This window comes from Aspergillus chevalieri, chromosome 1 (assembly GCF_016861735.1).
Source record: "Aspergillus chevalieri M1 DNA, chromosome 1, nearly complete sequence".
Lineage (NCBI taxonomy): Eukaryota > Fungi > Ascomycota > Eurotiomycetes > Eurotiales > Aspergillaceae > Aspergillus > Aspergillus chevalieri.
The window spans coordinates 3,332,513-3,355,200 of NC_057362.1; the positions used below are offsets into that span (position 1 = coordinate 3,332,513).

At 50.5% G+C, this 22,688-nt stretch overlaps 10 protein-coding genes across 10 annotated transcripts; 5 read left to right on the forward strand and 5 right to left on the reverse strand.

The window, feature by feature from the left end:
- Positions 1–628: 628 nt before the first annotated feature.
- ACHE_11139A (iron-containing alcohol dehydrogenase) lies at positions 629–1,914 on the reverse strand (the record flags this gene model as incomplete). The annotated part of the gene is made up of 2 exons (XM_043275675.1): positions 629–1,466; positions 1,529–1,914. 2 exons carry the CDS (start codon positions 1,912–1,914, stop codon positions 629–631), a joined length of 1,224 nt encoding a protein of 407 aa, XP_043132259.1.
- Positions 1,915–2,141: 227 nt separating this feature from the next.
- ACO2 (aconitate hydratase ACO2) lies at positions 2,142–4,605 on the reverse strand (the record flags this gene model as incomplete). The annotated part of the gene is made up of 2 exons (XM_043275677.1): positions 2,142–4,499; positions 4,561–4,605. 2 exons carry the CDS (start codon positions 4,603–4,605, stop codon positions 2,142–2,144), a joined length of 2,403 nt encoding a protein of 800 aa, XP_043132260.1.
- A 474-nt stretch (positions 4,606–5,079) lies between these two features.
- Positions 5,080–6,800, reverse strand: ACHE_11141A (uncharacterized protein; the record flags this gene model as incomplete). Its single annotated transcript, XM_043275678.1, has 8 exons — positions 5,080–5,235; positions 5,290–5,475; positions 5,529–5,742; positions 5,798–5,964; positions 6,025–6,303; positions 6,355–6,379; positions 6,430–6,511; positions 6,581–6,800. 8 exons carry the CDS (start codon positions 6,798–6,800, stop codon positions 5,080–5,082), a joined length of 1,329 nt encoding a protein of 442 aa, XP_043132261.1.
- A 437-nt stretch (positions 6,801–7,237) lies between these two features.
- rpp1 (ribosomal protein P1) lies at positions 7,238–7,795 on the forward strand (the record flags this gene model as incomplete). Its single annotated transcript, XM_043275679.1, has 3 exons — positions 7,238–7,306; positions 7,479–7,686; positions 7,749–7,795. 3 exons carry the CDS (start codon positions 7,238–7,240, stop codon positions 7,793–7,795), a joined length of 324 nt encoding a protein of 107 aa, XP_043132262.1.
- Positions 7,796–8,403: 608 nt separating this feature from the next.
- Positions 8,404–9,541, reverse strand: ACHE_11143A (PQ-loop repeat-containing protein; the record flags this gene model as incomplete). Its single annotated transcript, XM_043275680.1, has 4 exons — positions 8,404–8,553; positions 8,602–8,710; positions 8,765–9,357; positions 9,422–9,541. The coding sequence occupies 4 exons, from the start codon at positions 9,539–9,541 to the stop codon at positions 8,404–8,406; spliced, it is 972 nt and encodes a 323-aa protein (XP_043132263.1).
- Positions 9,542–10,145: 604 nt separating this feature from the next.
- Positions 10,146–12,344, reverse strand: ACHE_11144A (transcriptional repressor TCF25 family protein; the record flags this gene model as incomplete). Its single annotated transcript, XM_043275681.1, has 1 exon — positions 10,146–12,344. One exon carries the CDS (start codon positions 12,342–12,344, stop codon positions 10,146–10,148), a length of 2,199 nt encoding a protein of 732 aa, XP_043132264.1.
- A 336-nt stretch (positions 12,345–12,680) lies between these two features.
- ptcF (type 2C protein phosphatase ptcF) lies at positions 12,681–14,564 on the forward strand (the record flags this gene model as incomplete). Its single annotated transcript, XM_043275682.1, has 3 exons — positions 12,681–13,336; positions 13,389–14,393; positions 14,453–14,564. 3 exons carry the CDS (start codon positions 12,681–12,683, stop codon positions 14,562–14,564), a joined length of 1,773 nt encoding a protein of 590 aa, XP_043132265.1.
- Positions 14,565–15,681: 1,117 nt separating this feature from the next.
- ACHE_11146S (uncharacterized protein) lies at positions 15,682–16,677 on the forward strand (the record flags this gene model as incomplete). Its single annotated transcript, XM_043275683.1, has 1 exon — positions 15,682–16,677. One exon carries the CDS (start codon positions 15,682–15,684, stop codon positions 16,675–16,677), a length of 996 nt encoding a protein of 331 aa, XP_043132266.1.
- Positions 16,678–17,712: 1,035 nt separating this feature from the next.
- On the forward strand, positions 17,713–18,681 carry ACHE_11147S (putative mitochondrial export translocase Oxa2; the record flags this gene model as incomplete). The annotated part of the gene is made up of 1 exon (XM_043275684.1): positions 17,713–18,681. The coding sequence occupies one exon, from the start codon at positions 17,713–17,715 to the stop codon at positions 18,679–18,681; it is 969 nt and encodes a 322-aa protein (XP_043132267.1).
- A 1,901-nt stretch (positions 18,682–20,582) lies between these two features.
- ALG11 (alpha-1,2-mannosyltransferase ALG11) lies at positions 20,583–22,359 on the forward strand (the record flags this gene model as incomplete). Its single annotated transcript, XM_043275685.1, has 3 exons — positions 20,583–20,941; positions 20,994–21,129; positions 21,184–22,359. The coding sequence occupies 3 exons, from the start codon at positions 20,583–20,585 to the stop codon at positions 22,357–22,359; spliced, it is 1,671 nt and encodes a 556-aa protein (XP_043132268.1).
- Positions 22,360–22,688: the final 329 nt, after the last annotated feature.

Here is a 22,688-nt window from a genome sequence, read left to right on the forward strand (position 1 = left end):
AGGTTCATGCTTCTACTGGCGTTCCTTCTGGGATCTTAATGATCCGTGTCCCAAGGTGGTGCTGTGGCCGATTGATGCGAGTTGGGAGAGCATTTATATGTATTTCAAGGACGAACTATCGATGTTGTCTGCGCGTTACCGCTTACGCGACCTCAACTCTGCCATGGCGTCTCTTACATCCTCGAAACTGATCGACTGCAGGGTCTCAGTGCTCTCCGTCAACTCCGATCGGATTGCCCGAATACCCAGATTTAGAAGGAGAACCTATCGAGGGATCGTATAAGCCGGAGGTTTTGATATACTCTGCTGCGCAGTGGGTTGTGTGGCGTGATGAGTGTCGCTGGGTATACAGGTAGTGCAAGCAGGCAGAGAGTGAGAATGTTACTGAACTGGGAATGTGGAGTAAGGAACGTTGGAAGGATTGGAAGAGGAATTTGAGTTTGTCATGTTGGGTCACCGATTTGCTCAGTGGATCTAGGTTAGGGATGTCGCGGAACGGGCGTACAGGCAGAAGCTTATGATTGAGGAAGAGTATGAGCATAAAGAGGTGCTGCTATATAATGGAATCATCACTGTACAAGATAAGGTAGTCTGCTCTGTACCGAATATGTCCAATGGAACTCTACTATTACACAACCTTCTCCAGAATCTCCAGCACCTGCCCCTTCTCCTTCAGCGGCACTGGGTTTGACAAACACCACCGGTCATGTAGACTATTCTCTGCCAACCCATTCAACTGCTCCCGTCCAACTCCAACATCCTTGAGTGATCTAGGCAGTTCCAGCTCTCGAATCACAGCATCCAGTACATCTCCCAGGTCAGTTTTGTCCGCATTGACGCCATGACGACTCAGCACGTCCTTGACGATATCGTTATGAAGGAGGAACTGCCGCACAAGATCCTGCCGGTCATTGTTGGCGTTGTGTGCAGCATTAAATTTACACACAGCCGGCAAAAGGATACAGCTCGTCTCGCCATGCCCAACACCTAACGGCCCAAGCTGGTGTCCAATCCCATGACTAGCACCCAACTGGATATTACCACTCGCACAGGCAGCCATGGCATCCACGGACCCCAATTGACACTGTAGTCTGGCCTCCAGATCCTTCGCATCCCGCTTGCACCTCACCAATCCCGGCACCAGCAAACCTAGCGCATGCCTTGCCATCGCATCATACGTGTCCGTCCCATTACCACCGCGCAGCGCGCACAACGTCTCAACGCAATGATCCACAGCACGAATACCCGTACTCAGCCAGATTGAACCCGGCGTTGTTGATGTAAGTTCCGGGTCGAGGATGATCAGCTGCGGTCCTTGTGTTGGGTAGCTGAAGGAGTGTTTTCTGTTGCTTCCGGGCGTGGTGTCGTCGGTTCCGCCGGCGAAGTTGGAGTATTCGCCTGCGGAGAGGGAGGTTGGAATGGAGACTATGGGGACTGTGGGTGGGTGGATGGAGCCTTTGTTAGGGCTGGTTGCGGTTAGGTTGAGGAGGTCGGATGCTTTTTGGATGTTGTTTGCGAGGGCCTATACCTATCAGTGCCTCTCTTGAGATTGAGCGGCAGGGGCCATACCAAAGCGACAATCTTAGCGCCATCCGTCAAGCTCCCCGCTCCCAATGTGAGCAACAAATCCGCACCGACATGTTTCGCATCCTGCATGATCTCAAAGACTTCCGACCACTGTGTGTGGCTCTTCATCCCAATTCGTACTCCAACAACTTTATCCTCACCTAGGGCGCTTTTCAATCGTCCTAGGGAGTCTGTGTTGCGGGCCAATGACCCCGAACAAATGATGTAGACGCGCGAGGCATTGAAAAGTCCAGGGACATGGCGGGCGGCGGCGGAGGGGAAGGGAATACCGTAGGAGAGGAGGGGACGGGGTTCGTCTGCGAAGGCTGTACGAACTGTTTCTGGCATTTTTCTCAGTTATTTCAAGCTATAGACAAGTCAGAGAAGAATTAAGTATGTGCACACGGAATACGGGTGTAGAAATAGGTGCGGATGAACCGGTTATCAGATGAACCTGTGGGGTGTGGGGCAATGGCATCATAGGCTTTAGGCCTCATATTTACATTATCTATGCAACCGTAACTAACGCCATATACATGAAGTATGAACACAACAGAAAGAGAATATACTAGAAATCATGACTTGCCACCAGCTTTCTTAGCCAGCAGGTTCAATGCGCTTCCCGCCAGGACGAATCCACACTGGTCCTTACTCAATGTGTGGTTGACGGGGATCATCACCGTCTCTCCAGACTTCTTGGTGACCTTGAGCTGAATCGAGCCCTGGCCACCAGCCTGCAGGACATCGTACAATCCAACAGTGTCCACGATGTCGCAGGCGTCGATTTTGTCGTAGTCCGCCTTATCCGCGAACGTCAAGGGGACCAAACCCTGCTTCTTCAGGTTGGTCTCGTGGATACGAGCAAAGCTCTTGGCCACGATGATCCGGCCACCGAGGTAGCGGGGCTGCAGGGCGGCGTGCTCACGCGCACTACCCTCACCATAGTTGTCTTCGGCAACGACCAACCAGGGAATGCCCTGGTCCTTCCATTGCTCAGCGAGCTCGGGGATGCCGTGCTGCTTGCCGGCGTCGTCGTAGGCGACATTGGTCTCGTCGGTTGCGGCGTTGACGGCGCCAATGAGAGTGTTGGCGGAAATGTTGGGCAGATGGCCCTTGTACTTCAACCAGGGACCGGCTGCGGAAATAGTGTCGGTCGTGCACTGACCCTTGACCTTGTACAGGACCTTCAGGCCGGAGAGGTCACCGGCGGGGAAGGGGTCAAAGGGATCCAGGAGGGCCAGACGGTCGGATGTCGGGGAGACCACGACATCGCATGAGGGGTCGGGGACGGCCGCGGTCGGTTTGAAGGAGGGGTTACCATCAGCGAAACCCTCATCAGGAAGGTGGGATCCAGTAGGTGGCCGGAACTGAAATTCCTCTCCGTTGGGAGTCTTGAGGGAGTCCTTCATGGGGTTGAAGGTTGTGCTGCCTGAGTAGGCCAAGGCAGTGACGAGCTCCGGCGAGGCGATGAAGTTCATGGTGCGACGGTTACCATCGTTACGGCCGGGGAAGTTACGGTTGTACGAGGTGAAGATAGCATTGTCTTCACCTTTTCCAACACCGTCTGTCCGCTTCCATTGTCCAATGCAGGGTCCACAGGCGTTGGCGAGAACCTTACCGCCAGCCTCAGAGAAGGTGTTGAGGGTCTGGTCCCGGTCCAGAGTGGCACGGATTTGCTCACTACCGGGGGTGATAAAGAAGTCGGCCTTGGGCTTGAGTCCCGCGGCAGCAGCCTGCTTGACCAGGTCCTCCGCACGGGTCATGTCCTCGTACGAACTGTTGGTGCAGCTACCAATCAGACCGGCACCGAAAGTCTCCGGCCACTGGTTCTCACGAACCTGGTCCGCAAACTTGGACAGGGGAACCGACAGGTCAGGGGTGAAGGGACCGTTGATGTGGGGCTCCAAGGTCGACAGATCAATGGTGACCAGCTGGTCATACTCGGCCCGGCCATCGGCACGCAGCAGGTGACCAGGACCCGAGGCAGCGATTTTGGAGGCAGCTTCAGCCACATGGCCACGGTGCGTAGCCTGCAGGTACGGCACCATGCTGGGGGAGAAGGGGAAAAGAGAGGTTGTGGCACCCATCTCAGCACCCATGTTACAGATGGTAGCCATGCCAGTGCAGCTGAGAGTCTCGACACCAGGGCCGTGGTACTCAATGACGAAACCAGTACCACCACGGACGGTAAGCTGACCAGCCAGGTGCAGGATAATATCCTTAGGGCTAGCCCAGCCGTTCAGCTTGCCCTCCAGACGCACACCCAGAATCTTGGGTGCCTTCAACTCCCAAGGAGCATCAACCAAGGCGTCGACAGCATCAGCACCACCGACACCAATGGCAATAGCACCAAGACCACCAGCGTTAGGAGTGTGACTGTCCGTACCCAACATCATCAACCCAGGCGCAGCATAGTTCTCAAGCACACTCTGGTGAATAATACCTGCACCAGGCGGCCAGAACTCAATACCATAGCGCTTCGCCGCACTTTCCAAGAAATCAAAAACCTCCGCATTTCCTTTGATCGATGCAGGCAAGTCCGTATCCGCACCCCGCTCTCCAACAATCATATGGTCACAGTGGATACTAGCAGGCACAGCGGTCGAGGGCAGACCACACGACATGAACTGCAGCAGCGCCATCTGCGCAGACGCATCCTGCATTGCCACACGGTCTGGCTTGAGCTTAAGGTTCGCTTTGCCGCGGATGTCGCGGCCGTTGTTTGTGCCGGTCATCAGGGAGTCCTCAGGGTTGTCAAGGTGAGCGTAGAGGATCTTCTCGGCGAGAGTGAGGGGGCGCGAGGCGCCCAGCACCCGGCGGACTTCTTCCAGTCTCTGGACGGTCTTCTCGTAGGGAGGCATGCGCGACGACGAAGCCTCTGTGGCCAGGCCACGGCGGTTGAGCAATCGTTGTGGCGATAGGCATGGTGCCAGCTATATGCCATGAAGACCGGTTAGTCAATCGATTCAATTCAAGAGATATAGATTCACTGACCCTCCGAGAGGCGGTGGCCCGCTGCCAGACAAGCTGCCTCACCATCTCAACCTTCTTTTCTGGTGGTCCTGAGAAAGTTATTGCGGGGAGAAAAAGAATAAAAAAAAAACCGGCCTTTCTTTGCAGGCGGTGGTTTTGAATTCTTTTGCCTGCGCTCTGATTGGCTGCTGAGTGCCGATGCCGGTTCCCGTGAATGACGGTATGTATTGTATTGTATTTGTATTTTTGGATTTCCTCTCATCCATAAATGGCAAAGCACACTATGTATTGCATGGCATCATGTATATCAGGACTGATATCCTCTCTATAGAGGCACCGGACCATACTAACATCCCAAAAGCACATGTCCTAGTAAAACGCCATCATGAATCCCGAGGCAAGTTCCATCCGAAGGAACAGTGTACAGCGATAAGAAAGCCTCACCAGAATTAGGTACAGTAGATAAAACAGCATAAAAACACAGTAGTCGGGAAAGATGAAGGGAAAGCAGAAAAGCACATATTAGAAGAGCAAGCTCTATCAACTCCTTTCGTCCTCTTCGTCTACCGCTGCGCGGAGCTCCCATGCAATATCGTAACATTCGGCGAGCAATGCATTGATGCTGCCCTGGCCTTCGGGGATGTCGCTACCCACGTAGAACTTGCCGTCGACTCGCATGTTGTCAATCGAATTGAGCTTTTGAAAGATCAGCTAGTGTCCATGGTTCCCGAAACTCGAGAAGAAACAAACCTTCATGCTGTATGGGTAAAGTTCACGCGAGTTTGACACGCCTCCAGACTCCTTGACCTCCAACAAGCACCGCCGCAACGTTTGTAGCTGATTATATACAGGCAGCAATGCCTCGGACACCGGTTCGGACGAGATAAGAAGAGCATAGATGTATGCGTAGCTTCGGCGGATCAGGTACAAAAGTGTCTGGTGAAACTGTCAGCACTAACCAGTCCTCGATCATGGTACAAGGGACATACCCGCTGTGCATGGAGGTCTGCCTGTTGTCCATCAGGGCTAACAAAGTTGCCATTAACTCGCGCCTCGTCAATGCGATCAAGTTTCCGCTGGAACTCGAAAAGGTCCGTCTCGCGGAGCGACCACGCTTGCGTCACGGACAGCCGGTCCAGCTGGTTCCGAATTTCAACCAGACGTTCGTATTGCTCCTGGAATCCTTCAGCGATTTGTCCTTCCCTATACGGTTGGTCAGTTAGATGTCCGTTGGGTCTGAAGTACGAGTCGTGCGCACCGCTCCAGAACAATCTCAGTCCACCGCCAACATCGCTCCAACAATCCTTTCAATGAATCCTGGCCCTGAAGTGGTGCGCCATCAGCGCCGACGAAGTGACCGTCTTTCAAACTTCCCCGAATTTTCTCCAGTTGCTTTCGCAGGCTAGTCACTTCCGATGGGGAGAACTGTCATTGGAGGTTAGCATAGGTGTCCAGGTCCTCGTATGACGAAATGGTCCAACGCACCTTCGAGCGGGTATTAACAGCAGACGTCGACCGCAAAATAGAAACAAGTGTTTCATGCGTAGGCACAAGCTCAGGTGCCAAAATGGAAAGCCCCTTCTGCAGACTTTCCAGATGCCACTCGCATTGTTGAATCCGACTCTCTAGAAGCTTCAAGAGGGCTGGGGAATATGCCTGTCTACCACGTTCGAGGGTTTGGCGCATGTCTGCCAAGGTCTTCGTAATAGAGGAAAGGTCTTTGGAGCTGTAGAAGCCGGCTTCTTCGAGGTGGTCGAGCAGGCGCTAGGTCTAGTCAAAACGAAGCACAATCTGATAATGGAATAATTGAAATACCTTGACTGTAGTCGCAAGCGAATATCTGAATCCCTGTAAGCCACACATACGTCAACGCGCGGAGGGATTACCTACACTGCTGGAGCTTCATTGTTTCTGCCAATGGTCAAGAATAACAACGAAATGAGCTGGAAGCAGTCATCCAAGATGTAGTCCACTATAATTCGAATCCCCAGTTAGCCATATCTCTAAGCCACATGACCCGTGTGCAAACTGTTGTACTAACATCGGTTGTGAGGTTGCCGAGGATCCTGTCCTTCCCGAACTGCATGCAGTTGTTCTACCTCCTGGATCACAGCCTCATATAGCGGAAGCACATCTCGGGACTTTATGTAGGACGATTTGTCTCGTTTCAACAATAAAAGAGCATCGCGGGTACGAAGAAGGCGTTCGAGGATAGGCTGTTCTTGCGGATCACGCGGAACAGGAACGGCAGGGGAATCCATGATAGAGGAAGCCGGAAGAAAACGGCGATAAGAGATATGAGCGGAAGCGAGGGTAGCGAGATTAAAATGTCTATTCAGATAATGAAGGAACCGAAGAAATAAAGGTAAAGTTGATAGTAACTAAAAGCGGTGCATGAGGTAGTATGATGATTCCTGCCTCAGGCCTCGCGGCGGAGACGATGATAGCATTGATATCCACTATTCCTGTTTCGGGAAGGGAAAACTCACCGCCTACACTAGTCCCAAAACAGACAGCCCTCTCGCTTAGGGCTTTGGCTGCCAAACACACAAATTGGACCAACCGCCGCGGTGGGTTTCGTTTCGGGTAAGTCGTTCGCTGAGACCTCCTTCGCGACCTTTTCTCTCTTTCCTTCTCTCTATCCCATCACGCCAACTACAGACTCCCCAGTCCCTCGACAATAACCTCGCCGACCACCATGTCTACTGCCGAGCTCGCTTGCTCCTACGCGGCCCTCATCCTCGCCGATGACGGTGTCGAGGTTACCGTACGTTCCTTGCCCTCGATTTGAAGTGATGCGCGATTGTTGGGGAATGGATGGAATACAATAAATGGCATACGCGCCATTATGAAGAGAAGGAATTATATTGGGGAAATATTTGGAAAATGGAAACGCGCAGGTTAAGATGGAATTCGGCTGATGAATTTTCATTATACAGGCCGACAAGCTCCAGACCCTCCTCGGTGCCGCCAAGGTCCAGGAAGTTGAGCCCATCTGGACTTCCATCTTCGCCAAGGCTCTCGAGGGCAAGGACATCAAGGAGCTCCTGACCAACGTTGGCTCTGCTGGTCCCGCCGCTCCCGCCGCCGCCGGTGGTGCCGCTGAGGCCCCCGCTGAGGCTGCTGCTGAGGAGAAGAAGGAGGAGGGTAAGGATCACAATCTCTGGTTTGATGATTGTCTAGGGCCTGGTACGCTAACTTCATTACAGAGAAGGAGGAGTCCGACGAGGACATGGGCTTCGGTCTTTTCGACTAAGCATCTCGTTTTATCTCCCTCGTGTTTCTCGTTTTTTCCTGTCTCCTTTTAACGTCGACCCCCTTGTATCCGATATCACGCCCCTGCACGAAGACCGAAATGGGAAAAGAAAAAAGAAGATTTTACGGACAAGGACATTCAGTGGGACTGGGCGCTTTGCTTGCATGATGGGTTATGTCGTGACAGAGGTAATGAAACGGATGACGCTAGGATTCCGGCAATAGAAATGATACAAAAAAAAAGCAAAAAAGTTTGACTTGCTTTGTTATACCGGGGACTTCTATTATGTCACCGGGTATATACCATTAATTGCGATAGGACTTGTCTAGTTTAGTGCCCAGTGTCAGGCCATGTCTGCCATGTGACTATGAACAAAAGGATTCCGTCTGAATTTCTATTCTTTGTATAACCACTTCAGTCATTGCAAATAGAAAACACCCAACGCCATCCCGATCCCATTAAACCAGCAAATTTTCTAGCTCCATAGATTCACCCATAACTTTTGAACTCCATAACTCTTTACAGATCAATGTATCAGACCGTATACTTCCGAAACACATGCGAGATCAAACCAAACTCAAAATAGCGATTTTCTAGAATGCCGCAGGTCAAGCGACAGCGACACTGGGTGGATCCCGGACGGCGTACAGATGGAACTGCACGAAAATCATCACGTCCTCGGCCATCGTGCCCAGTGATCCGATCAACCACGGTAGATTGGTGAGAATGTAATTCTTTTCCGTGGAATGGCAGAGAATCTATGCTGTTAGAAAAAGGTATTGGCTTATATAGAGCGACGGACTTACCCCAGCGCCGTAGGTCAAGTTGCCCATAACGGAAAGAACGAAGAATAGCAGAGAAAGCCCCTCGCATGACTTCTCGCAGTAGTTCTTCCAGATCTGTGGAAGTCGCGCGCTGTTTTCCATTAGTAACCAAGATTAATCACTCTCCAATTGAATATTCACTCACCCGAGATAACACGCAGCGCTGATATACCCCAATACCTGCGCCCCCACAGCCATATCAACACCCCCATTCTCATCCTGCGGTGCAGGCTTCCACATGCCCGACTGCCATGCGACAACCCATCCAACGCACCCAATCAACGCAATAGCCAGCACACTACTAGTGTTCTTCACCCACGCGCTCCGTCCACCATCCTGACCCTCATCCAACATCTTCGCCAATGGATCCTCCATATCGCTACCGCGACGACCATTCAGAAGCGCATCTCGCTGCGCCGCCGCCGGACCAGCTTCCACGTAATCGCTAAAGTGTCTACCCAGTAATGGAGTCGTCGGATCGGGTGTTTCGGTTGACGAGCGGCGTCTGCGTTCAAGAGCTTCGCGGCGCGAGTTGCGATTCTTATAGTAGAGGCATTGGCCGATGAGGACGCCGTCTGCGATGCAGAAGTAGAATGCGATGGTGATGATGACGGGGACGAGACCGGCCCAGAGGCCACCAATGAGATTAGTTATGTCGCCCACGAACCAGATAAAGATGAAGAGGAGGGAGATAGCTTCTGCGTTCCCGTTGCGGTAGTTTTCAATCAGTTGGGGGACCTGTTGGTGAGAGATGTGAATATTTATCCCTTCGTTTCTCGTATACTTCAAGAAAAGAACGTACCAACAAGAATATCCAACATGTCAACGAAACAGATCCCAAAAGACCCGATGCAGCTTCACGTCCTGTCAAAGGGACGGATTTCTCCGCAGCGACCCCAGACATTAACCCCAGGAGTGTCATGACGAAAGGAAGGGTTTGCGACAAGATCTATAAGGTTATCTGACAGTGACAGCACAGGTGAGCTGTTAGAAAGGAAACATGAGGTGCGGAAGGAGTTTCAGCATCCAGAAGATCTGCCCGTAAGGAGAAATAAGCGCAATTCAGGAGGCAGAGTTCATTCAAGGGGAATTTGAGTTGTAAAAAAAAAAAAGATCTGAATCACGGAGTATCAGAATGGTGGAGCGGCCGCGATAAGGATTGCTGATTAAGCAGGATAGGGCAGTGTTACGTCTGCGACTACGTTTCGGGCTTTATAGAATAGAAATAGCAGATGATAGCATAACTAAGCACATGAAGGCATAATCGCATTGATGCCGTTGAAATTGCCGAAAATGTTGATAGGCATAATGGTGCATGCATATCATTGGGTTGAGGAGGGTTTGTTATGCACCCCTGATGTATAAATATTCAAAACAGTAAATTTCTACGAGATCGGCACGGATAACCCAGCGTTGCGTCCTTTTATATATTTCCAGACCAATCGGCATTTCTCCAGTGTATCAGCTCTGTATTCTAAAAGTACTATCACACCCCGCATCACCATTCACATGCTCTCCATACGCCATCAAACCTGATCCTGCAGCATCTCCAACTCGTTTTCCAACATTGTCACCGCAATGTCACCCAACGATTCTCGGATCGGGCCGTACAAGAGTTGTTGCCGGGCTGAATCGGGCTGCACCCCATCCAATGCATCTACATAGTCCATAAGCGGGGTGTAATCAATAAACTCATCCCAGTTACCCGGGTCGACACCATGCTCTCGGAGATACGCCTCCAACGCCCGCATGCCATCCCCTAAGAGCCACTGCTGAAGCACTGGTTGGTCCTCAGCCGAGGGATGTGGGACACCTGCCCTTTCAGTCTCTTCGCCGGAATGAACATCATCAATGTGTACTTCTTCGTCCTCTCCTTGTCGGAAACGGGGGAAATGAATAGCCCCGTTATTTATTTGGTCGAGAAGATCGCGAAGCCACTGTGGTCGCCCAACCTCCGGAATGCGAGATAAATATGACGGAGTTGGGTCGGACTGCTGGCGATGAGCCTCCGATTCATACGGAGGGAGAGGGTCGGATGCGGAAATACGTCCAGAAACGAAACGGTTGGGAAGATGGGTGGTGACACGAGGAATGTCAGAAAGAATTACATGGCGAGCAATATCCAATGTGATCTCCGGTGGCTCAACAGGTTCCTCCTTCTCTGGTAGAGTATCCGCGACCTCGACAATTAACGAAACGATCTCTGGTGTGTTCCAAAGGTCCTTCGCTCGTGCGAGGTACAGTTCGGTGAGTAGTTCATGGACATCAGTTGGTGGCATCTTGCCCCAGATTTGCTTGGGCATAGGCTGGATATCTAGTTCCTGTGCAAGTCTGCAGAACACCCATGGGCAGCGGGACATAGCAAGACGTAGTTGCTGCCGGCATTCCTGAGGTTTGTTCAGGCGGAGGTAGGCCAGCGCAAGTGAACACTGAATATTGGGATACTGCTCCCATTCCTTACTCAACCGAGTCTGGGTACACAGCTCAACAAAATGAGCATATTCCCTACCTCGAAGAGCCAAGTGATCGATCATTAGTCTCATGCAATACGGATCACTTGCATTAAGACTGAGAAGCAGCTTAGCCCATTCATATGCGGTCCTCCATGTCCCCTTCATTCCCAAATTAGCGATGTATCTCCACCCCACAAGCCAAAGTTCTCGGTTCTCCGAATACTTGAAGTCAAGCTTTGCCTGCCCCTCTTTGATGCGGTTGTTGAATGTCGAATGGGCAGAGCGACCAATATTGAAGAGCGCACGCTCAAGGAGGTCAGCGGACACGGCATGATCGCCTTGGTGCTTGGCGATATCAGACACTTGGAGTATTGTGGAAATGTGATACGGGTTGTATTGAAGCAGGTGGATCAGTCTCTGCGGGTCCATTGACTCGACGCACATATCAAACTGTCGCTGTACATCCTGATACGCAGGGTTGTGTACAATCCGGTATTTCGTAGAGCCATCCAGAAGCTTCTCCTCCAACTCCATTCCCAGGCCACCACTAGGAGCGCGGGGCCATTCATCGTTTGCTTGCATGAGGGAGTTCCGCCGCAAAGTAACACCAGCTAAGCTTTGTCCTCGGCTTGCCGGACAGTATCTCCCCGTCAAAGCGCGCCCAAGATCCACCGTTTCAGTTCTTCCTCTTCTGCGACCTGTTCCGGAGTCGTCCTGATCGAAATTTTCCAGCACGACATTTCCGAACAGCTTCTTCATTTCGTTAATTGCATTAAGGGCTCTAGGGTCGATGGCTAGTAGTTCTTCGGGGGCCTTCGGGAACGAGTCATCACGGGCGTAGGTCACGGACGATGTACCATCGTCGGGTCTGTTCTCGACGGCCAGATCTTTCAGGGCTTTGTCAATATCGTCTAATTCTGCACCCTTGGTCTCCATAGGTACCAGTCCTTCTCTACCGGTTGTTTTGGGGTTTGCCTTCTTTCTCTTCTTCTTGTTCTTCTTTTTGCTGGCTTGGGTCGGTTTTGAGGGTTCGGGTTCGGGTTCGGGCTCAGGTCCAGGTTGGGGTGGCTGGGGGGTTACATCTTCGGTGTCCTCTTCAGGCCCTTCTTCTTCCTCCTCCTCATTTTCCGCGGCGTTCAGAAGATCGAAAACGTTGAGCTTCGGTTTGGTTGGGCGCGAAACGGGTTCATCTTCGCTTGATTCGTCTTGATCGGCTTGCTGCAATTCCTGCTCGCGAAGCCTTTGCAGCTTGCGAACCGCGCGGGAGGACATCCGGGAGGAGCAGTAAGGCGGACAAAGTAGTATATTATGTTAGATCAGAGCTGTTGTTAACAGTCAAAAAGCACCAAAATAAATCTTCAAAAGACCGCGGGGAATGACGACACTGCCGAGTCAGGCTTAGCGCGGGATCGGAATCCCAAAAAGGAATACCACGTGAGTTTATCACCTTATGTCATTGCGTCACCTGACCTGCCCCGTTTCTCCGCGGTATTGATTCAGGCACGGGTTCACATTCACTCTGGAGTAAATCCCCTTCTCTAATCTCCAGCAGGCGCTGGATTCTCCTGCTTCTCAAAGTGTTGTGATATCATTTTATCCGCAGGCCAAATGCGTCGTGCGGCTATTCAGGCTTACCGGACTGCTCGGCGTGTACCGGGATGGAGAGTCGCACTTAGGAAACCGTGCATTTCATTCTCCAGTCACCAGGTCCTCCCCTCGCCCGTCGGCAGAATCCCAGCGTCGCTACAGTCCTCAATGCAGCTACGAAACTTCTCCCTCGCTGTGATCTCGACCATAATTGCTTCTGGAGCCTGGTATGTTTACCAGGGTGAGAACTCCCCGTTAGTATCAGTGGCGGGTCTGAATAGGACTTCGCTGTCGTTGTCGGGTATCGCTACGGCACACGCCGAAGCACCGTCGGATTCGACTCGTCGTGCGCTCTTGGTGGAAAACGACCAGTTTTACACCACCGTCCTCTCCGAAGATCAGCCCCTTTACAAGAAGACCGACGATTCGGACCGCCGCGTTCTCGGAATGTTGACACCGGAGCAAGCGACGCAGAAACTGAGGAAGAACCAAGAGTCATACTTGGTGAATCGCGGCAAGGGAGTAGTTCGATACGACATTGTTCAAGTTCCCAGCAACTCGCCCATCGAAGATGACCATGCGGAGAAGATTGTCGAAGTGCCGTCGTCCGTGGCCGCGTCTAAAGAGGGCAGCGCAAACAGCGACTGGATGTTCTGGGCGGTGTTTGACGGTCACTCGTAAGTATCATCCTGGGAGGATCTTCTATGACGTGTTCTGATTCCAAACTAGAGGATGGACCACATCGGCTAAACTACGCAACGTCCTTATCTCCTACGTCGCCCGAGAATTGAATTCTACCTACAAAGCTGCGGCTACCGACCCTTCGTTGCTCCTCCCTTCTTCTGCGGCCGTGGATGCAGCTATCAAGCAAGGATTCGTCCGTTTGGATAACGATATCGTGCACAACAGTGTTGACAAGGTTTTCAAATCTAGTTCCCGGAGTGTTGCTGCTGAACTCCTTGCTCCCGCTTTGTCTGGATCCTGTGCTCTCCTTGCTTTCTATGACTCTCAGTCCAAAGACTTGAAGGTTGCTTGCGCTGGTGATTCTCGTGCGGTCCTGGGCCGTCGAGGACCTGGTGGGAAATGGACTGCTACGCCACTTTCCGAAGATCAGACTGGTGGAACTCCGTCTGAAATGAAGCGTCTGCGGGAAGAACATCCTGGCGAGCCTAACGTCGTCCGCAATGGAAGAATTCTGGGCCAATTGGAGCCCAGCCGTTCATTCGGCGACGCGTTCTACAAGTGGAGCAAAGAAACACAGGAGAAGATCAAGCGGCAATTCTTCGGAAGAACGCCCTCTCCATTGCTCAAGACCCCTCCTTATGTCACCGCAGAACCCATCATCACAACGACCAAAATTGATCCTAGTCAAAATGACTTCGTTGTCATCGCGACAGATGGTCTCTGGGAGATGTTGAATAACGAGGAAGTTGTCGGACTTGTGGGCCAATGGCTCGAACAGCAGCACTCTGGTGGTGACAAGTCATGGCTCAAGAGCTGGTTTGGATTTGAGAACAAGCAGTTGCCTGTGGAAGCTTCTCAACAGGAAGCCCTAGGAGGACAGCGTGCCCCCATTCGCCAACAACAGTACGATCTCTCGGCTGCTGCCGAGAGATTTGTTACGGAGGATAACAATGCGGCCACTCACCTTGTCCGCAATGCTATGGGTGGCAAGCACAAGGACATGGTCTGTGCATTGTTGACTCTTCCTAGCCCGTATTCACGGAGATATCGGTAAGATACATGCCTACTTTGGGATAGATTAAAGGGTCTCTTGACTAAAGATTCTCCAGTGATGATGTTACCGTAGAGGTCATCTTCTTCGGCGACAGCGCCGACACTCGTACGGTTGCCATCAATCAAGAAGCCAGTGCTACAGATGAGAAAGAGAAAGCCAAACTCTGATCTCTTTCCCTTTTAGCTCTCGAACTTTGTTCTCCATGTACATTGCATCTCTGTCATTTTGCTTCTGGGTATGTTTTGTTTCACAGCACGTTTGGTACGGCGTTTATTTCAATTTACTAGTCAGCTTAGGAGGCTTTGGGATGCATGCTAGATCTTTGTAGAATATTATACGTTTCGTTTGCCATTCCCAATCTTCAATTCAGACCATAGTCATATCCTCCGACTACCACGTGAATAACCATAACCTGAACATAGGATGTACCTTCCAGTATTACTCTATGGCAATTAAGCGCAATGGGACGTAGTGATAAAGCTGCTTTTCGAGTTCTCTTGTCAAGCTTGCTTATTTTTGTACGCTTTGTTTTTCTTTGTGAAGTGTAGCTGGCACAACTACTCACTTAACTACCATGACTTTTGGAAGCTATGAATGAGGCAAATCTCTAGAGACAAGAGAATCACGATAGATAGAAGGAACATGGTCAATCCTACAAAGAGGGCACTGAAGCAGACAAAAGAAGTTGACTTGATCCAAGGGAAAAATGAATTCTATGCTACAGATTTTCCTACCTTCAAAGACGATCGTTAAACACCATGAAAATAATCTGGTAGCCTAAGAGACAGCATGGCAGTTAATGTAAGTAAAAGAAAGGAGAGAAGCCACTGTTTATAGAAGCTTTGTTTTTGTCTTCCTTTCTAATTACTCTTTTTCACCATCTCCTGTCGTCCTTCTCCTGTCCATATCCATACCAATATCCATATCCTCGGCTATATTTTTCTTTTTTTCTTCTCGTTTTGTGCTTTGCTGCGTTTCCAGACACTTGGTTGGTGCGCCCTCATTTGCTTGGGAGTGGCTGGTGTCGACTTCTTGCCGAATCTCTTTTGCTGCGCAGTCGCTTGTTGCCGGCATTGTTTTTGGATTGGATTTGAGATTGGAGTAAGAAGGCCTTTTTGTCCTTTCTTTTTGGAACGTTGTATAGGGGGCTTAGAAGAAACTCGAGGGCCAGAGCTGAGTAGAAGCGCAAAGGTGAGTGCTGGCGCACCAGTACGTATTGGTACAAAACTCATTGATTGGAGGTCTAGTCAACTCGATTGCGTCTTAAAAACGAGAGCAAGCAATATGCCAGGGAATCAAGGCCTCCGTTTCCCCTTCCAAGATGACGACCTTAACGAAGATGACCTATTCGTCCCCTTCTCATCAATGAGACTCGATCTACCCTTAGAGGACGACCCCAGCATCAGCTTCGCGCTCGCCAATATAGACGTGAGCGATGACGAGGGTGAACCAATTCCCATGAGTCCCAGCCATCGCTCGGTTCCTGGTATATTCACAGGAATCTTTTCCAGACCCCGGTCAGCCCGAAATACTGCTTATCAGCAAACAAGAGGCTCCCTCGCGGATATAGTGAACAGACTTATGCAACTCGAGCGCCTCGTTGGCCATCATGGATCCGCTCCGATACCAGTCGCGGTCCGTACCCAACTACTGCCGTTCGATGAGGCCCCGTACCATAACCAGCCGCCAAATTGGCAGACCCACCACGAGTACTTTCTTTGGTCGTGTCGAGGTACTGTCTCCACCATTACGGACCATCTTCAGGCGGTTTTCCAATTCTCGCCACCGTTGGCGAAGTCGTTCGTGAGGGCTAAGCTGAATAATCACAACGCTTTGAGGCAATTTGAATTCCTGCAAGAGTACCTTCCGGGTGAGTCCCACTCAATGCAGCGCGCAGAGGCTCGTATAATTCTATGGGAGACAGGTATTTCGGACCCAGATGTTCTAGAAGGAAGACAGCGCATGGAAATCCCCCAATTCAGTCCCACAGACCATCGATACGAGAGACCTAGGATGCCGCACGGTCGACCTCCATTCACTGACTGGGTGCATATTCATGATAGTTATCTCTTGCTGTTCTTGGGCCATCATCCTCACGTCTTCTTGCGGCAGTGTCATTGGATGTTCGATTGCCAGCCGACGGATCATTTTGTTTCTATTAGGATGGCTCAGCTTCCATTTTTGGGCATTTCCGCAGAGGATATTAGCGGAGCATTGGTGACTTTAAAGCGGTTTGGTTCGCCAGCAGCCGCTGCTGAAGAAGGCGTTTTGGTTGTTTGAATCAGCCAACTGATGCTTTTGAAGACATGGAGTACTGGTATCTAGGGTTTCGGACTGCGCGGTAGAAGCTACCATGAATTTTGCTACGTATAAACCAGGTTATTGGTTGATACCGAATGTATTTCCCAAATAATCAAATACAAGGAAATAATACAGAAATAATTTAAAGAATTGTCAGCTCGCGGGTCTTCCTATCCCGGAGCAACATAGACTTCCCTTGGGCGGGGATGCCCTTCAGTAGCTTGATTCCATTGATAGTGATGTATTCCACCAAAACATGTCCCTCATGTGTAATATCATTTCTGTCTGGCGTGTAGCTCATGTAGATCGTAATGTGGGGAGGTCGTCTGTGTTGTGCTCCCTCTCCCGCAGGGACTTGGGTGGTGTCGTGATTGTGGCTCCTGTGCGTTCGGTTGTCAGTTGATGTAACCGCAAGAAACATGTCCTAAGTTACCGCAAAGAGCAGAATGTAAAGCCTGCACGGCGGGCTGCAACTCGTAATATGTGTTCCAGCATTGTACGTTTGTACCTGTTTCCGACGACAGAGACAATCCAGATGACCTAGAAATAAGTAATAGCCATAACGCTCTGGTTAGGTGGAGGGGAGCAACTCATCATTTGGTCATCGATAATCCTTGAATTGTAGGTAACTGATGCTAGTGTAATTATGCTTGATGATATCGATGTAATAGGTTTTTATTGATGTCTAATACAGGTTCAAGCTTGATGGAAGGGACGGTGGGAGATTATGTTGTCTGCAGCGTACAGCACCCCAATAGGAGATTAACGCTTTTTCTCATCAAGTACTACATTCACTGCCTCCAGGAATTTCAGCCAACTCCATTTGGCTGACCTGAACTATGCATATATAGTAGTACACTTTTCTGGATGATTATTGGCTGCTCGGTCCGATGTACCAGACTGCCACCGCCTCCGCAGATCTTGTCCACTCTTTTTTGCTCATTGCAGTCCTTGCCCTGTATAACTGCATTGCGCTTCTGTTTTTCATGCTATGCAATTGGAATATCAATAATCATGCCTATCAACTCACTCCGAGCGCTGCGCAACCCGCGCATCTCGGCCCGACAAATCCGCCATTTCCACCCGACAAGACCAGCTTTTTTGGTCAATGAAGTATTAAACGCCTCTGCCGGCTTCATTCAAGCAGTACACTCATTCTCTTGTCTCCCATGGGTTGCTTCTATTCCATTGACGGCCCTGATTATCCGTATGACAGTCGGAATGCCGCTGCAAATGTACAGCAAGATCCAAGCACGCAAGGAGCTAGATATCGCTCCGATCATGACTTCTTGGAGGCACCAATACCAAGCACAGATCAGAAAGGATGTTAATCGCTCCAGTGAAGATCCGATGATGGCAGGCCAAGCAAACGCGGAGTTGTTGAAGATGATCAAAGCCAAAAAGCGCGCTTTGGATAAAGTCTGGGGCATACATCGGTTCTGGAAACCCGTTCCTTTCTTGCAACTTCCTGTCTGGCTGTCAATTATGGAAAGCCTGAGAGCGATGTCTGGGAACAGTAGCGGGTTGGTACCGTGGCTCTTGTCATTGACGCGGGGCTCGTCAGATATATCCTTGGCCGCTGAGCCATCGCTAGCTACTGAGGGAGGCTTGTGGTTTCCGGATCTTCTTGCTGGTGATCCAACGGGCATTCTTCCTATCTTTTTGGCGGGATCCGTCATTACGAATATCCGCACTGGATGGAAGGTTCCTTCTTTCAAGGAAATTGCCAGCTTGCCGCGGCCAGAGAGGATCAGACTTATCTCTTCGCGGCTGCTGAAATTGTTACTTCAGACTCTCGCCTTGTATGTTGGTGCTGCATCTTACGTGTACCAAATGCCTTGTGCGCTTATGATTTACTGGATCACGAGTACAAATCTCGCTACCACGCAATCACTCTTTTTGGACAAGTTCATGTTCAAGCGGCCGGGTCTCAAGCAGTGGAGGAGATTTGTCATTGGATACCCTCCATTGAAAAAGACTTAAGTGCGACAATTATTAGCGAAGACTCACCGGAAGCATCTTACCAAGACCGAAGACGAAGATAGTTGGGACGCGAAGCGCGATTTGGTTCAGATACCAAGACAAGCAAGAAATGAAACAATAAGTCCAAAATCGCCTCCAGAGGTATGGTATAAAAGTGGGCATGAAAGATGTAATGAGCGATGGCTTGAAGAAGATGGAGTCATTTTGGATTAACTATAGTATGAACGCTATCAATACATGAATGTGATAGTAGTGCACTTTCCCACTCACACCTTAAATCATTCATGTTCCACAATATGGCTCGCTGATAGACGGTCTTCGGGCTCATATCGAAATATACCTATCAACAGATTTGCAAGTACTTTGGCCTCCTCAAGGGGAATCCCCCGATCGACCCGTTTGTGCGCCACCTGTACTGGTGGTCTGTAGGTATAAAGTGATCCGATTTTATCCAGAATTGAACATCCAGACTCTTGCCAATTTTCGCACTTCTCTTGAAAGGACTCATTCCGCTCCATATCCGAACTCCAATGCATTTCCGGCGACCGGATAGTGAATTGCTCGGACGCATCTCACCACTTTGCAGGTGGTGACCCAAGCGTTTCAATTATAAAGCACAGGCGGTCGTCTTGGTTTTCATCAAACGGGTCAATAAACTTCCTTCCTGTTCGAATTGCAAACAATGTGCAGCCAAGTGCCCAGGCATCACTTGCAAGACCTGCTCTTCGTTCCACAATTAATTCCGGTGGGCCGTAACTTCTTGGTACACTGAAAGATTCTGGGGGCTTTGATATGTGAAGGATTCGCCAAAGTCAATCACATAGATGTCTCCAGTGGAGAACCGTTGATTAATTTCAATATAACATAGTGGGTAAACAAGGTATTTGGGCACAGTTAATTCTAAAAATTCTCCGGAAATTTTGTAAACCACTGTCGTCATTTCTTCGCCCAAGGCCTGAATTGCTTCACCCTCAGAGAGACCGTTCAGGCCTGACAAGCGGAGGAGAATATTTGCCGGTGTGTAATTCGTTCAAATTCAATGCTCAGCCATGGATGCTTCAAGTGTCGAGCAGGGGGCAGAACTTACCACCATGACAAACCCCATGCTCATGAAGTGTAACCATAGCACGCGCAGCATGCAGCGCGACATTCCGTAGCACCATATCTGGGCCATTAAAAATTGGGGAATATCAGAAACCCGTGGTCCAGCCACAGGGTAAACAAAGCACAAATGGGACCCATTTGGTCCTTGGTCTGGAATATATCAAGCGGCTGACAAAAAGTCTCATTCCTCACCAAACCGACATCTTGAAGGCGATTAACGTCATTTATCTCTGCGCAAGCAGCACCAGAAGAGGTTGCTATGAGAATCTTCACAGCTACACAATGACGCTTCTCCACGACTGGCACAGCCAGAGAGTTGCGAATCCACCATGACCCAGTTTGCGGATAACACGATTTCGGTATTCCCCTTGGAACTGATCCCACAGATGAACTGGGTGGTAGCCCACCAGCCTATACTGGTATATAGGCTCCAGCCCGGTTTGTGTATGGCGCAGCTGTAAGTCTTTCATTTGATTAGTCTTGATGGGGAAAATGATAAAGGGTAAGATGATGGAGATTAAATTTCTTCAGTGACTTCATATTGCTTAGGTTTTATGAGATTAGTGATTTAAAGCGGATGAGACGTCGTATTAGGTGTTTGGTGGTGCCAACATCCAGTACATAGCAAGTGATGCTGCAGTCATGTGACTTGTATATTACACGTCATACCATACATACCGTAATACCACTTATCGATAGCGCCGTCAATCATCTGCCAACTCGGATTGACAACGCTCAACACCCCTCCCTTCGGAGAAGCACAAAACAGCATTACTTCTACTATGTCCTAAATCATCATGGCACTTTTGATAAACATCTTGATCACCCTCCTCACCCTCGCAGCGACGTCCGTCATCCTCCCCACGATCCCCTTGAGCTTCCTGCGCTTGGGCTTGCGCGGAGTGGGATGGTTCATTCGGAAGAGAACCAGATCGCGCAGGGAGTATATTATCTCACGGGTGCGAGCTGAGGAGGAAGAGTTTCAAGCTAGAGGGGTTGAGAAGTCGTCACCGTCCACGACTCAGGCGGAAGATGAGGACTGGGAGAAGGTCGATACGTCTAGTGTAGGGACAGCTGGCAATAATCACAACAACGGCCAAGAGAAGAAGAGAGATGAATGCTGGAATGGGATTATCGGGTTCTTTCATCCATTCTGGTATGCCTTGCTTGTGTTATGAGATGGGAAGTTGCCCTCTGACATCGTTCAGCAACGCAGGTGGCGGAGGAGAACGTGTTCTCTGGGAAGCTCTGAGAGCGACGCAGAAACGATGGCCCAAGGCGATTTGCGTGGTATACACGGGTGATCACGAAGTTACCAAGACGGCGCTATTGGAGAGGGTCGAAGTATGTTGTTACTCTACCAAACAAATGGTAGGCTAGGGTATTGATCAGATGCAGAACCGGTTCAACATCCAACTGCATGCACCAACAGTGGTCTTGCTCTACCTTACAACGCGCAGATATGTCGTGCCCAGCATGTACCCCTACATGACGCTTTTGGGCCAGTCGCTGGGTTCGTTGGTTACTGCCTACAACGCATTCAACCTTCTCGTTCCGGACATATTCATTGACACCATGGGCTACGCATTCACTCTCGCATTCAGCAAAATGCTCTTCCCATCCGTCCCTACAGGTGCATATGTCCATTACCCCACCATTTCGACCGATATGCTTGGATCATTGGACGACGAGACTGGTCTCAAGGGCGTCAATGCCGGCGCGGGCAAGGGACTGCGGGGCCAGCTCAAGCGGAGGTACTGGCTTGCATTCGCGCGTCTGTACGGCTGGGTCGGAGGCCATGTGGACGTTGTCATGTGTAATTCTTCATGGACAGCAGCACACATCCGCACCATCTGGGGACCATCACGTACCAAGCAAACCCACCGCGACCCAACAGTCATCTTTCCTCCAACAGCCGTCTCGGAACTACTGTCAAGCATCACCGTCAACGCAGATACGGAACCCACCCGCGAACCCATAATCCTCTATATCGCGCAATTTCGCCCTGAAAAGAACCACCCCCTCGTCCTGCGCTCATTCGCTCGCTTCCTCAACAACCTCAAGGACAATAACCCCCACAACATCCAACCCCGCCTTGTCCTAATCGGCTCCGTCCGCCACTCCTCCCCTGACGAAACCCACATCTACAACCTCCGCCTCCTAGCCCACGAGCTCCGCATCCGCGACTCCACCACCTTTCTCTGCGATGCACCCTGGCCCACCATCCTCTCGCACCTGGGTACCGCTTCCATCGGCGTAAACGCTATGTGGAACGAGCACTTTGGCATCTGCGTCGTCGAGTACCAAGCCGCCGGTCTGATCAGCGTGGTACATGACTCCGGTGGTCCTAGGGAGGATATCGTGATCGATCTCGGAGACGGAGCGACGGGATTCCGGGCGACTGCGGAGGATGAGTTTGCGGCGTCGTTTGAGGCCGCGCTTGCACTTCCTAGAGAGGAAAAGGTTGCTATGCGGGAGAGGGCGAGGAGATCGGCGGTTCGGTTTAGTGAGGAGAAGTTTGGGGGGAGATGGATTGGGGCGGTTGGGAAGTTGATCGAGTGTGGTAAGCAGTAGATAGTCTTTACTCAGGCAGGTGTTACTCGAATGAAGCTTTATTTATGCAAGGTCTCAACGGCGCCTAGCTGAAAGTAAATCATGCTTTCATGCAACCGAACTAAAACAGGCTACTACCTGACAACAGGGTATAAATCGAGTATGGAGTCCATCCATACTCAAGGGGTATGTGTATGTAGTGGACATTCATCATGACACGTAAGGCAACAAAAGAAAATAAAACCAAAGTGCAAAGCGACAGGAAACAAAGTCACAGCTGTCAACCATACTCAACGCCAGATATCCTTCTATCATTGGAACCGAATCAATCAATCAACGCGACATCAACA